The sequence below is a fragment of the Pezoporus wallicus genome, unplaced genomic scaffold, assembly GCF_028554395.1.
Source record: "Pezoporus wallicus isolate ANWC-B61680 ecotype Strahan unplaced genomic scaffold, APGP_CSIRO_Pwel_v1 contig_4131, whole genome shotgun sequence".
Classification (NCBI taxonomy): domain Eukaryota; kingdom Metazoa; phylum Chordata; class Aves; order Psittaciformes; family Psittacidae; genus Pezoporus; species Pezoporus wallicus.
In genome coordinates, this window is record NW_026641950.1 from 5,762,852 (window position 1) to 5,775,911 (window position 13,060).

Sequence of the window (13,060 nt, forward strand, 5' to 3'; positions counted from 1 at the left end):
ACTTTAATGGTCTCCAGTGGTTTAATGGGATATATTCAAATCAAACCACTAAGCCAAAGTGCAAACAGCATTTAAAAATATGTTCAGAATAATGCACATCACTTTTTCTTTCCACAGCTATTTGGTTTCATACTCAAATGCTACCAGCTCACCACTGGCAATGTGCTGATGCACTGCTCTTGGGCTGGATTTCCCTGGCACTCTCAGGCACTTCATCAGCTGTGTGTAGAGGAGCTGACTCCTCTGCTGCTTTCCAGTACTCCTGGGCACGACTTTCTACTTCCACTATAAACATTGTCAAAGATGGAATGAAAGGATTTGATAAGAGAGATTTATCCATGAACTGCTACAGTTTTCTATTCTTCATGTTGATTGCTGTGCATGTTTCTGTTTTGTGAACACATGCCTTATGCCTTACCCCTTTATACTGGAGTGTCTTCAGCAGCAACTCTAAACCCAGGATCAGAAGTAATAAACATGCCTGCCTTCAGCTGCACAAAGATCTACTTCAAAAACTGTTGCAAGTGGTCCTGCAAGGAAAATTGAATTATTATTGCCTCTTTATTAAAAAAATGTGTCTAACATCTTAAAAGAGTTTTCCATTAACAAGAGGTTTTGGTACATGCCAAGACCTAGGGCATAATTTTTAATTCTGTCTAACACTTTGAAATGGAGTACTTCCTTCTGCTGTACTGGTATCCTGTTATTTATTTTTCTGTGATGGGATATTATGATAATGTGTATTATAAATCTGTCCAGAGGGAGATTTCTGTGACTTATAAGTGCTTATCTGGTCAAAGTACTTATCTGCAGCCAACAACCCAATTACGAAGTGATTATTTTGAAAAACAATCACAAGTTAAGCACTTTTTAGATATCTTGAGAAAGAAGATAAAAATATCATTAATTAGTTGAAGGATTTTAGCCACAAGTTGGTGAGGAGGCTTGAAGTTAAAATTTTACTCTCAGGATGTCGGTTGTAGACACAGTGAAAAGTCATAGGTATGAAGTCCTAAATTCTCTAGGCTTGGATTTGTTTCATGTACTGTTAAGGGAATATAAGTTGGTCCCTACTAAATACAGTTGCAAAGGGTTTAAAAATAAAATGAATGAAGTAAATTGTCACAAAACTCTAGTGAAGTAACACTACTGTGCAGCTCTTTCCACTTCTCTTTCTCTCTTTTTCATCTTCCTTCTGTATCAGGATATGTAACGAAAAGATTATAGTAAAGAAAGGTTATTTAGTAAAAGTAAAATATATAGACCTTTATATCCTTCTTCACCAGTGACCTTCATAATGAAAGGGAAAGAGGAGACTCCTCACAGCTCTAGTCCACTAGTCTGGGCTTCAGTGAGCATCACAAGAGGTTACTTCTATGAATGGCAATCCATGCAGGCATCAAAAGCCACAGCATCTAAAATTGAATTTGTTGAAAAGGTTTTAAAGTTATTGAGGTTGTTTTGATTTAAGGACAATTTGACCAGACACAATGGTCAAGGTTGTAGACTTTATAATCATGGTCAGAAGTGAAACTTTAGCCTTGATACCAGTAGCACTTATTGTTCCTAGTTTCCCATTAGCAAACCAGATTGTTTTAAAATGGAGCCTAGTTAAATGGATTTTTTTAAAAGCATTGTGATTGTCTTGACTTGTCCAATAAGGAACAGGAGAGAATAGAGGTTTTCCCCATGTGTCTATCTGTCTAGGCCACCAGGGGGGACTCATTCCTCATCTATATCATTTACTGAATCAAGTATCTGAAAAAACCCCACCTGTTCTTGAGCCAGGTCTAGAAAGTCACAGAGTTCAGCAGAGAGCTTGTCTTCATTCATGTTAAAAGAGCTTTTATATTAAATCTTGTAAATCTACAGCTCTTTTTCCAGTCTGCCTATGTACATCAGTCATCCAATGCACCGTGCAGCGAAGCAGGTGCAAGTCTAGCTGAAGAGGGATGTGCTTTCAGCTGGATAATCATATGTATCAATAGGGTACAGCTAGTGCCGTCTCATGCCCATCTCAAACTGACCTGTGACTTTTGCTACACCTATTGGACTGCCAGAAGAGAGAGCCTGGCTTGGTTTCTAATTGATCAGACTCCACATCAGTAGCCATGGCTTTGTGGTTGAAAGGAGCCTTTTTTGACCATACATGCACAAGGTGGCTCTTCTTTAGTGGCTGCTTCATCACTCCTTAGTGGCTGTTGCATCACTCCATTTCTTTTTTTCCCAGCTATTACATCCTACCCAATTTATTTCAATTTCGCTACATATCTTACTATTTTTAAGCAAAATTTGGCCATTTTGAAACAGAACTGTATTATTGCTATGATCACAAAGGGTCTCTATGTTTCACAGCATCCTATTAAGCAACAGCCAAAATCTGTGTGTGATGTATGCGTTCTAGAGATCTGTCAGGAAAGTTGTGTAATTCTGAATTCCCACTTAAGAGATAAAGGTTAGATGTTTCTTTCAGTCTTGAACTCTGTGAGAGCAATGGTACTCTTCTTGTGGTCTGTAGAAAGATTTGGAAATACAGAAGAGAATTCTCCAGACATATTAAATTTCTAAATTTTTGTGAATTATTACATGTATTAGCTCATTAAAGTTGGCACTTTTAGGTACTTTTAATTGAATTCTCACCTTCCTTAACTAGTCTTGAACTCCCCCCATCTTCTGGGCGCATCAGTCATGTTTTTGTGAATGTCACTAGTCCTAAATTATCTTTTGCATTGCACATTCAGGGTTCTGAAAACTAATTTTTTAGTCTTTTGCACTTTATAATATGTAAAATATTACCCTGGTGTGCACAGAATTTATGAGAATAAAAACTTTTAGCACTGTACTGGGGAGTGGGGAGAGTCATAACAATCGATTAAGTTATATTTGTTGTAATTTTTCTTGAGTTTCTGGCTTAGCACAAAACCAAATACCAGTCTACTGTATATATTGCTTCTTTGTCATAAAAAATACAATTCCTGATCTAAGAGGAGTCTGCAGACATACGAATCAAGAAGGTAATGCCCAAGAAAATAATTTCTGTAGGTCATTCTTCCATATATTCAGTAAGTTTCTGTATTTTTTTATATTCAGAAAAGTAATTGTTTTTCCTGTCAGATGGTGATTGTGCTCTCTTAAATATGGTATTAGACTTTCGGGGGTCTGTTTCTGTAGTTGGGACTAGCAGTATTACTGGGTTTGTGCAGTAAAAGCTGACCTAGGTTTGGGTCACAGAAATGGTATAGCAGATACAGAAAAAATATGTTATTCTATGTGTGTTGCACTACCAGACAGAAATAAGAGTGTCTATTTAATACCAAAAGTGCTTGAAGAGTTTTTGGTTTAGTGTTTCAAACTTGAGTGCCAAAATGTGCAACCTGGACTTTTTCAACATGCCAGGGTAAAATTTGGTTCCTAACCTAGCTTCAGTGGTGACAGGTAGATTCTGTGTTCTTACAGAAAGATCCAAGTCACAATCTGACAGCTTTTGTTGTTCACTGTCTCCTGTTTAGTGTCTGCCTGGATCCAAGCCTGTGCGCTGCATTGTCACAACAGTCAGGGCTTGAGCTTTGTGCTCTTGGACAATTGTTCAGTGCAGCTTCACCAGGAGACACTGTGGGCAAGAGCATGGGATAAGGTCAAAGAGAGAGGCTGGGAGGCAGATGTGGGACTTACCAATTGTAATTTTATGGATTTCTAAGACTGCTTTCACTAAGAAGTATAACTGTGGTAGACATAGCTTTGAAGATGGGTAGCTGACTGTACAGGACATCAGTGGTTCCACTCATTAACAAGCGAGAAAGTTGCATTCAGCTCCTGCATTTATCTCCATTTGGAAATACATCATCTAATTACACTCCTCCAGAGTGCTGGTGTGTTCTTAAAGCATGGTGAGCTTTGTAAGAAATTCATACTGAAAACTTGTGATAGTTACTGAATACCATATGAATAAAAGAGTAGACTTAGTCTTCATAATGTGTGGATTTTTCTCTTCTTTAGTATGTACAGGGATCTCTGTGAGTGTTTGAAATTATGCTTTAACAAATGTTACATCTGATGAGTCAACAAAACTTACCCTTTATGTACTTCTGGTAATCATAATTTTACTTCTCCTCACTTCCCCTTTTCACGCAGTTTTCTCTTTCATTTTTCACTCGTAGTTTGAGCTGTGTTGTCTGAGGAAAATGTGACAACAAAACCAGAAATCCATTCTCTTCATGAAATTTATTGTGATGATGACTGATAGTGCTGCAGTAGCATTAAAATTGCAAATAATCTGACAAAATAACCAAAGACAAAATTCCCTGAAGACATGTGACCGAGGATGACTGTGCTGACTTTTTGTTCCTCTTTTCCTCAAAGAAAGTTTGCTCGCTAAATAGTGAGCAAAATAAGTAACCATGTTTGGGCTATATTTTTTCATTTTATTCACCCCTGGAGTCAGTGAACTTCTTTGTACATCGTCAGATCTAGAAATGTCATACACTTTTTGTGGTAAGTAAAAACCAGCTTATTCTTTCCTTACTGGCATTTGCACAACATTTACTGTAGTCTGAGGAAATATGATCTTTCATATTGTTTCTTTGATGAATACAGAAAAATAAAAAAGAAGTTCAGCTGTTATATTTCTGTTATTAATTAGCCTATTATAAGAATTATACTGCATAGGCATAAATATTACCAGAATGCTTGTTGCAGCAACTATGAGAGAAGTTTACTTCCAAGTAAAGCAGGTATGTTTTGATTCAGGAAATATTAGTGGATAAGGGATTTAAACGTGTTTGCAAGTACTGAAATGTATAAGCTATCCACATTGATTTAACTAATATATTGCAATGAAAAGCTTTATTGAAAAAAAAGAGGGAATGTGATATTCTGTCTGGACGGAGGATCAGTCATGTCTGGTATAACAGAGTGTGTCCCTTCTTGCTGTGCCTGTGTTGTGGGCTGCTGGATCTATGTAGTTCACTGATTTTTTTTATTTTGTTGATTTTGTAACAACTTGGCACATCCATGGTGTCTGTGTCTAGTGTGCCCATGTGGACTCAGTGGCCAGAAGGTGGGCTTTTGTGGAAATATTTTGCAAGGAAAGGCCCATGTCTTTTGTAAATTTGTGCATTAGTGGTGTGTATCACTGTAAAATAGCTCTATAAACTGAGGTGCAAAAGGAGATTTTTATTTTGGGTACTTTGCTTTATATCAATACTCATGTTAAAAATATAGCAAGGGTAAAGCGGTCATACGTAAGCTCACAAACCAAACCTTTGACCATGGTGAGTTTTGTTTGATCTTCTTCTTCCTGTTGTAATTTCCGGTGGGTAGTTCTCTCCGAGATGAGAAGCTGACTGCTGGTTACTGACAGCCAAACAGTTTCCCTTTGCAGGCCGCTGCTTTAATCCCCAAAACACATGGCAAAACCCTTCACTGTAAAGCACCCTGCCATCCCATTTGCTCTCTGGGTTAGGACAGGGAGCACGCTTCCCATCGCCAGACCCACAGCAAGCAGGGCACTTTGTCAGCATGAGCACACCAAGGAGGGCAGAAGCAAACTGACTTGAGCAGACTTCTTTCCTAAAATAGTACAAACAAAAATGCTCTCAGGAAATCCTTCCAAAGGCTGCCTCTGAATGATCTTTTTAAAATTTAAAATACCAGCTAATGGGCTCTAAATTTGATTAGATTCAGGTTGTATGATGCTTTATCACACTGCATTTGACACTGTGCATTGTACAATGCTAGGTGGGTCACCCAAAAAGCAAATCTACTCAAAGGCTCATTTACATTATCCTGGAAAATATGCTGCTATGTTAAAAACATTTTTAGCTGTAGTCAGCAAGTTTATATAGATTCCATGGTTAGCATAAGTAGGGATATTTTCAGCAGAGGGCCATGCTCACTTACCACTAATAAAATGTTCCTGTAGCTTCAAAAGAGGAATAAAGGTACTGCTGCCTCTCAGTTTTTCATGCAAAGTATCAACCAAATATCCACCAGATAATTGACTTCTCTTACTACTCAAGAAATGTGCCCTGTAAGCATATAAATAAATATATTTCAACATACATATTTAATACTTACTGTGAATACTTATATTATTCAAAATGTGTATGTGTTTATTCTGAGTGTGTATATATGTATATCTTTGTTGTTTTCCTGCAAAAGTCTATTCACACTACCAATAAGAAACACTTTTTCCCTGTAGATTCTACAGCCCATGCTTTCATGTTTAATTTGACTCCTTGCAGCACCATGAACAAATCCACCTGGAATGCTGCTCTTACCTGGATTCCAAGTGAGTTCCTGAGTTCCTCTTGACTAGACAATTATATTCTGCAAATGCAGAAAATTCAATGCAAGCAAAAAGCTGATGTACCTCAATGCAAGCAAAAAGCTGATGTACCATCCTAAATGCCAAATAATTTAGGAAATCAATTTCTGTGATTAAAAATGGAATAGATAAACTACAGTGATGGACAGAAATGATGATCTGTGGAAATAAGTGTATGAGTTTTACTTGTTGGATCAGTTACCATAGCTCTACACGCTAACTGGCACTGTACATGCAAACCTGAGGTGGTTTAGGTGCATTTGTCTGGAAGAAGCAGACAAGATTTGCAAGCCCTCAAGCTATTTTGGGCTGAGGAAGATCCACATCTTTTTTAGGAGAGAGAATATCATTAGGCTAGCCAAGTATGGCAGGACTTCTACTAAAAATATTCCTGTTCCAGAAGCTGGAAATGGTACTGGATTGTGTATAAAAACCCAGCTTCAACATTTAAACCCGACTTTAAGATGGCAACCTGAGTTACTTATGAAATGGCTGTGTCATAAACTTCACCTTCTGAGTAAAAAATCTGGAGCTGGGCTAAGTTTGCTTCCCTGGATAGCTATCTTTGTGATGGCTACCAGCATTCAGCGCAGCTTGTTTGCAACACCTGCTTAAAACTACAGTGTCCTCATCTAAGTATTTATTTGGTTACCTGTGGAGCTGAATGAACTCTGTTATCTTTGCCAAAGAAATTTAAAGCAGGTTTTGAAATTGTTCACTTAAATGTTTTTTAAGACTGGTGGGTTTTGTTGAAAACCAGCTTTTTGTTTTACTGGAAATAACAGTATCAAGATATGTATTTTTGCTAGTTTTGGGGAAGTCTTAAAAAGTGCTCTACTTCAAAGAACACCAGTTTTTATCTGTCTGCATATATGGTTTTCCTCCCCACCAGCTACCATTTTCTTATTTGCAATGTCTTAACTAGGAAGTGACATAATCTTTTTGAAGATCGTCTTCAATGTCTGGTACGATGGTGCCAAAGCTTTACACTGGAAAGAAGTCATTTGCAGTGGAGCTGATGATGAATACTCAGTGTGTGGAATGCTGAAAGGAGGTGAGTGTGTAAAACAGACGGTGCCTTTCCCTTGCCTAGCAGGTTCTCCGCAACGGGGCCATATCCTCCCAGCCCTTTTCACCACTAAGCAGGTTTCTTAAAAGACCCATGCAGACAGATTTTTCTCTCCATAACCAAGACCTTGCTTGGCTGGTGGCAGACTTCAGAGCAGGCAGTTATCCGGCGCCAGAATCCCACTGAAGTAGAGAATTTTCAAATTCTATGTTTTAATATCCTTGTACTACAATTTCCATCTCTATAAATTAGGATTACCAATAGCCTTCATCTCATTATAACACTTCTATTGTTAACATCTCTAAAATTACTTGGAAAGACTACACTTGACTGGACTGTGCAGAAAGCCAGGGGCATTACTAATATCCAGAACACAGTTTATTTAGATAAGTGCCTAGATGGGTTTATAAAGAGATTCTCTACACCCATGTATAATGCTTTCTTTTAGTAGAGTCAATCCTGTTCTAGGGGCTAACCCACATTAACATCACACAGGTTCAGATCCAGAGTATTCCGGCAGGATGTCAAGCTAAAGGACAAAAAGACCTGTAAGGAGGTCAAAATAGCCCATGTTTTCTGTTCTTTAAAAATGAACATAATCTCTCTTTGGTTATCATTCAGCTGAACTACTAGTGTAAGTATGGGAGTTATCACAGTGGGATGGGTCTGTATGAGGTATTGCAGGAGCATTGTGGTTAATTTCTATTTTCTAATGTAGTTTAGACAAATATGCAGAGCTCTGGGAGAAGAAACAGGTGAGAGCTTTACCAGTGGAAGAGTAAATGGCATTGGCACTACTCCTAAGAGATATGCCATATTGCTTTGAAGTTATTTAGGAAGTTTGATTGATGGCTTTATGATTAAGTAACCATTTGTATTGTAACTATCTCTGTTTTACAGAAACACTTGCAACGGCGTTTGACATTAAAGGTTCAAGAACAAAATTTCCAAAGGTACTTCTCAGCATTTTCTACAAAGAAATAACGGTAATAAAATCACATACTTCCATACATGTATTTTCTGAAAAGGGTTGTTCACCCAAACTGTAGAAAGCAGCAAAAGGGAATGTCAGAAAACTTTCTCATGCTTGAAGTGATGACTCCAGTCCTCACAGAAATCATCAGAACCATTCCAAGCAGCTACATAGACAAGAGTGGGCAGCATTATGCACTAATTTCCTTTTTCTTGCTTGTTTTAGGGCAATTATAGCATTATTTTACAAGGATTTTCTGATGATTCTGAGAAAAATATGATCATGTGCTTGAATTTCACCATGATAGTAAAACGAGATGCTTTCTGAATTCAAGAAATGTTTCAAATCATTGCAGAACATGGAGGTCGCTTCTGCAAGCAACTGGAATCTGAGCTGCGAAATAATAAGCACACTAATTTTCCTGAGGTAGAGTACATCAAATACTGTCTGGAAAGCTACATGATGGATAGTCTTATCCATATATAGCACTGCTGTAATCAGATGATCAGTCAATGTGCACAAAATACCTGGGAATCAGGCATCCTGATTAATCCCCAGAATAACCCTGACTGGATGTCAGGCTGAGCATTTTGGTGCTGTGCCTTAAGTTATGAAAAAGCTGAGTCCTTTCAGACTGCTAAACTAATTCAAGAAATTTTGAAGTGCAAGAATCAGAAGTTTACTTGCACTCAAAATAGAACAGCAATTGAATCTGGGAACTGTGTTGTGTGGGGTTTTTTTCTTTAAACAATAAAATTTTTTGTACAATCAATTTTGAGAAATGTTTTTGTATTCTCCTCTTGCTTTCTGTTAGGTGTTTCCTGATGTTCTCTGTTTGCACTGAGCTGAACCAGGAGAGTAGCAATTTGTACTAGCTGATGTGCCTAACATGCAAAGTGGAACATGTTTCCAGTTACACTGATACAGTATGGCTGAATTTAGCCATCCACAGCTTATAACTGCAACCCCATAATGTGTTTTTAGCTCTTGGTCAAAGACCAAGGGGCAGAGGCTACACAAGCCTTTCAGAAGCAGGAGAATGGTCGTTGCCCAACAAGTTGGTCTATTCCTCAGCTATCAAAAGCATGCTTAAAGTTTTTGCTGTGACTTACTGTCCCTTGCGGAGCCTGACACTCAATATGCACCTTCCCTCTCTGCTGCACCTCCACATCTGAGACCTTTGATGAGATTTTGACAGAGTATTAGATTTGGCCCTCAGGAAGAGAGCTGGCATCCTTGGATGCCACTGTATGGTGAAAGACAGCTGACCAGAGCAGTGTACAAATGCTTCCTGCCTTCAGACAGGTACCCTCCTTATGATGTTAGGATGTCATGTTCTCTTTCCAGCCTCAGTCCCCAGCCAGTGGTAACTTTGTGAGTTCAGACACTTTTCACTAATGAAGTTGCACATTGCGCTGGCTGCTGGGTTATGCTAGCAGATTGCTTCCAAATGCCTGAAAAAATGAAAACCCAGAACGAGCTGACGCTCTTTCAGGCTGCTAAATACCAAGCACAAAAATTAGCAGAAGTTAAGCTTTTGACCTCACTTTAAATGTAAAATTGTTTTTTGAAATAGGAATTCAGAACACTCAAGAAAAAAACCATACCCAAGTGCGTAGATACTTCATTTAAAACTTGGTGTCAGTATAGCTAGTTTTGCAATCTAAAGCAAAATCAAGAGTTAATAAAATATATAAAGTCAAACTGCATCATGTCTGGAGACACAAAACCACAGTTGCATCCATGTGGTAATGGAAAAGTCTGTACTTGTGTTCAGTCCACAGACAGTTCCAGGAGCAGTTCATGATGGAGTATCACAGCAGCTGCTGCTTATATTTGAATCAAGTCACTAGAGTTGCAATCAGTTTCCTCTGAATCTAAAATATCAATCAAAGCAGACGGAGAGCCTGATAACCAATACCTACTTTTCTTATTCTATTTTGCACATTTCAAATAGTCTTACTGGTCTAGGGAACACTCTTTACTGTATGAGTGTTTGTAGCCCTGTGTACCCATTTCACAGTGTCCAGTAATCACCAGCTGAAGCCTCAAAACAATTTTTAGTGACAGTGTTCTGAGACTTTTGCTGCCCTGAATTATCCAAGGTGTTAGAAGAAACTGTTTATTAAGCAGTAAATTCCACAGGTAGGAGAGATTAACAGCTCCTGGAAATCAAGGGCATTTGTGTACTCTGTTTTTCATAGGCACACATTTTAATGCCTTGTGGATTTTACAGAAAATGTACAGTATATGTAAAGGTAGAAATAGAATTTCTATATCTAAATAGGGACATTTACAGATAAACATATGTATTCAGTAACTTGCATTGCAGACTTTTATAGTATAGGTCTTCAGCTGAAGGGTTATGATTACACATGCCAGCAGATAGGATTGCGAGGCAGAACACAGGAGCCATAACTTTATAAAGCAAAGACCTTTCAAAGGCCTCAGGCTCTCTCTTGCACATGACTGAAGGTTTCTGCTTATTGCAGTGCTGGTGGCTGCTGTGCCACATACCCCCATGGACAAGAGGAGACAGGATTTTGTGAGGTGTAAGATCATGCAACCAGCTTACCCTGAAATTGCTGTGATACTGTAGGGTGAAGGGCACAGCTGAGGGCAGAGCTCTGCTCTGCATGTCTTGTTCCTGGGACACAGCAGTTACAAGGCTTTCTGCTGTTATCTGGCACTGAAAAAAGTTATCATTTAACATTTTTCCTTTCTAGACTTTCCCAAGCCCATACCTGGGGCTCCACAGCAAAGAGGAGTCTATTAAGAATGAGGTGAATTACTTTGGACTCGGAAAGACTGATCTGAATGTTTCCATTTTCTTCAATTTATTTGGTCAGTAAACTTGGATCCATTTTTTACTTCTTCATTTCCTGGACCTGTCCAGAGTTGGAATGGTGTGAATGCTGTGAAGTAAACCATTCACTAAGTGTTTCTTGCTTAAAATATTCACTGAGACTTACACATCCTGAGATAACTGCATTTTCCAGGCATTCCAGTGAGCTGTGCAAAGCCCCCTCCCCTGCGAACTGCAATAAATCAAGGAAGGCTTTGTGTGTAGCACACTTATCTGAAACTAATTTTAAAGCCTTCACAAGTATTGCTTTTTCTCTCCCTCATTACTGTTGTTTTTAAGCGGCTGTCAGGAATTGCTGCAGATGGGAAAATAGCTTTTCTTCACCCCCTCACCCTCTGTCACCAAATATGTAATTATCAGAAGAAGCAGTTCCTGTAAAATGTGTTTTCCCATAAGAGCGCACACTTTTTGATCTGTGTTATTACAGTTTTATGTGATAAAAACAGTAAAGCATGCATAGGTTCAAATGAAAGAAGTCCTGCTAACCACAATAACATATACATTTGCTGTCTGAATTTGTAACATCATTTAAGATAGACACACAAAGGAAATTCCATGTAATTCAGGTATTATGAACGTATATCTTGTTTCCAGGGATGTACTGGAAGGCATAAACAATCCCTCAGTAACCAGTTAGCTTAGCTAGTAAAAAGTGTGTATGCTCATAATGAACAAATAAACTACATGATGCCTGCAGCAAGAAGGATCTGAACTTGACAATGCAGGAGATGTGTCTGGATCTGTGTTGCAGGCATCAAAAGAGAAACATAGCAGCGTTAATCCCTTTTGCACAGTTTTTTTTTCTCCATGAAAAATGCTAGTAATTGCCTTTGAAGTCTCAGTGTACCACATTATGCTGAATGACTTCAGCTGCTTCGTTCTGCCTGCGCGTTCCTGCCAGCACAGGGAGTGCAGGGGCAGCAGATGGGGATAGTGACATTTCTAATGGGAAGAGGTGGGGAGGGAAGGAAGGGAGGGCAGCTCATGTCTGCAGAGCTCAGGGCAGAGAGAGCAGGAGAAAGGAAATTTAGAAACTCTCCTTGCTGCTGTTAGAAATGACTGGACTTTGGAAGTCCTAGAAAATAGTCACTTGTGCACACATACTTGTCACAGGGGCCTTGATGCATGGCTGCTATAGATTGGTATGTTCATAACCTCTTTTCTTCAAGGAACATTTTACTACTGGCAAAAAGAGACTTTATACATATACATATATGTATACATCTACATCTACATCTACATTCACATAAACATAATCATACATTTAATATATATACACACATACATGCACATACATATGCACACATGTATGTATTTGGCCAGATAATATGTAACAGCTTTCCAAAGCTTGAGTGAAAAAACCCAGAGTTTTTTAGAGAGGGACTTTAGCTTAAACAGCTGCCTTAGCTACAGGTGTTGTGGTTTTGAATTTTAATGTCTTACTAACATAATTTCTTACTGACATATATTTTAACTTTGTAAATTATAATTTTATTTTAGTGCTTTTGGTTATATAAAAAGCGAATGGGAGAAAGTATGGAGTAAAATGGTAAATACAATTTCAGATTTGAAAATATGGAAGAGAATAAGGGAGAAAGTATAAGTGGGGTAAACAGTTACAGCAAATATACAATCAAACACAAGATGTTTGAAATATTTATAGACAAAACATTGCAATATTGGTGAGTCAGACACTAATATTAGGTTTACTTGAAAGAAGAGACTTTCTCCATTCTGTCAATACAACAAGGATGAGTAAGATACCATAATTCTGTTAGAATAGTTACACTCACCATAAGCTCAAGGTATTCAGCAATTACAATTATA

General features: G+C 38.3%; 1 protein-coding gene across 1 annotated transcript; it reads left to right on the forward strand.

The window, feature by feature from the left end:
* The first annotated feature begins 3,657 nt into the window (after window positions 1–3,657).
* Window positions 3,658–9,137, forward strand: LY96 (lymphocyte antigen 96). The gene is made up of 5 exons (XM_057426218.1): window positions 3,658–4,491; window positions 6,200–6,289; window positions 7,251–7,379; window positions 8,295–8,347; window positions 8,593–9,137. The coding sequence occupies exons 1-5, from the start codon at window positions 4,398–4,400 to the stop codon at window positions 8,692–8,694; spliced, it is 468 nt and encodes a 155-aa protein (XP_057282201.1). The 5' UTR covers window positions 3,658–4,397; the 3' UTR covers window positions 8,695–9,137.
* Window positions 9,138–13,060: the final 3,923 nt, after the last annotated feature.

Excerpts from the sequence above, each read along its gene's own strand:
- LY96 (XM_057426218.1), top strand. The coding sequence starts at position 4,398 with ATGTTTGGGCTATATTTTTTCATTTTATTCACCCCTGGAGTCAGTGAA. Across the intron at positions 6,290-7,250 it reads TGCTCTTACCTGGATTCCAA|GAAGTGACATAATCTTTTTG; the intron begins GTGAGTTCCTGA and ends TGTCTTAACTAG. Across the intron at positions 7,380-8,294 it reads GTGTGGAATGCTGAAAGGAG|AAACACTTGCAACGGCGTTT; the intron begins GTGAGTGTGTAA and ends TCTGTTTTACAG.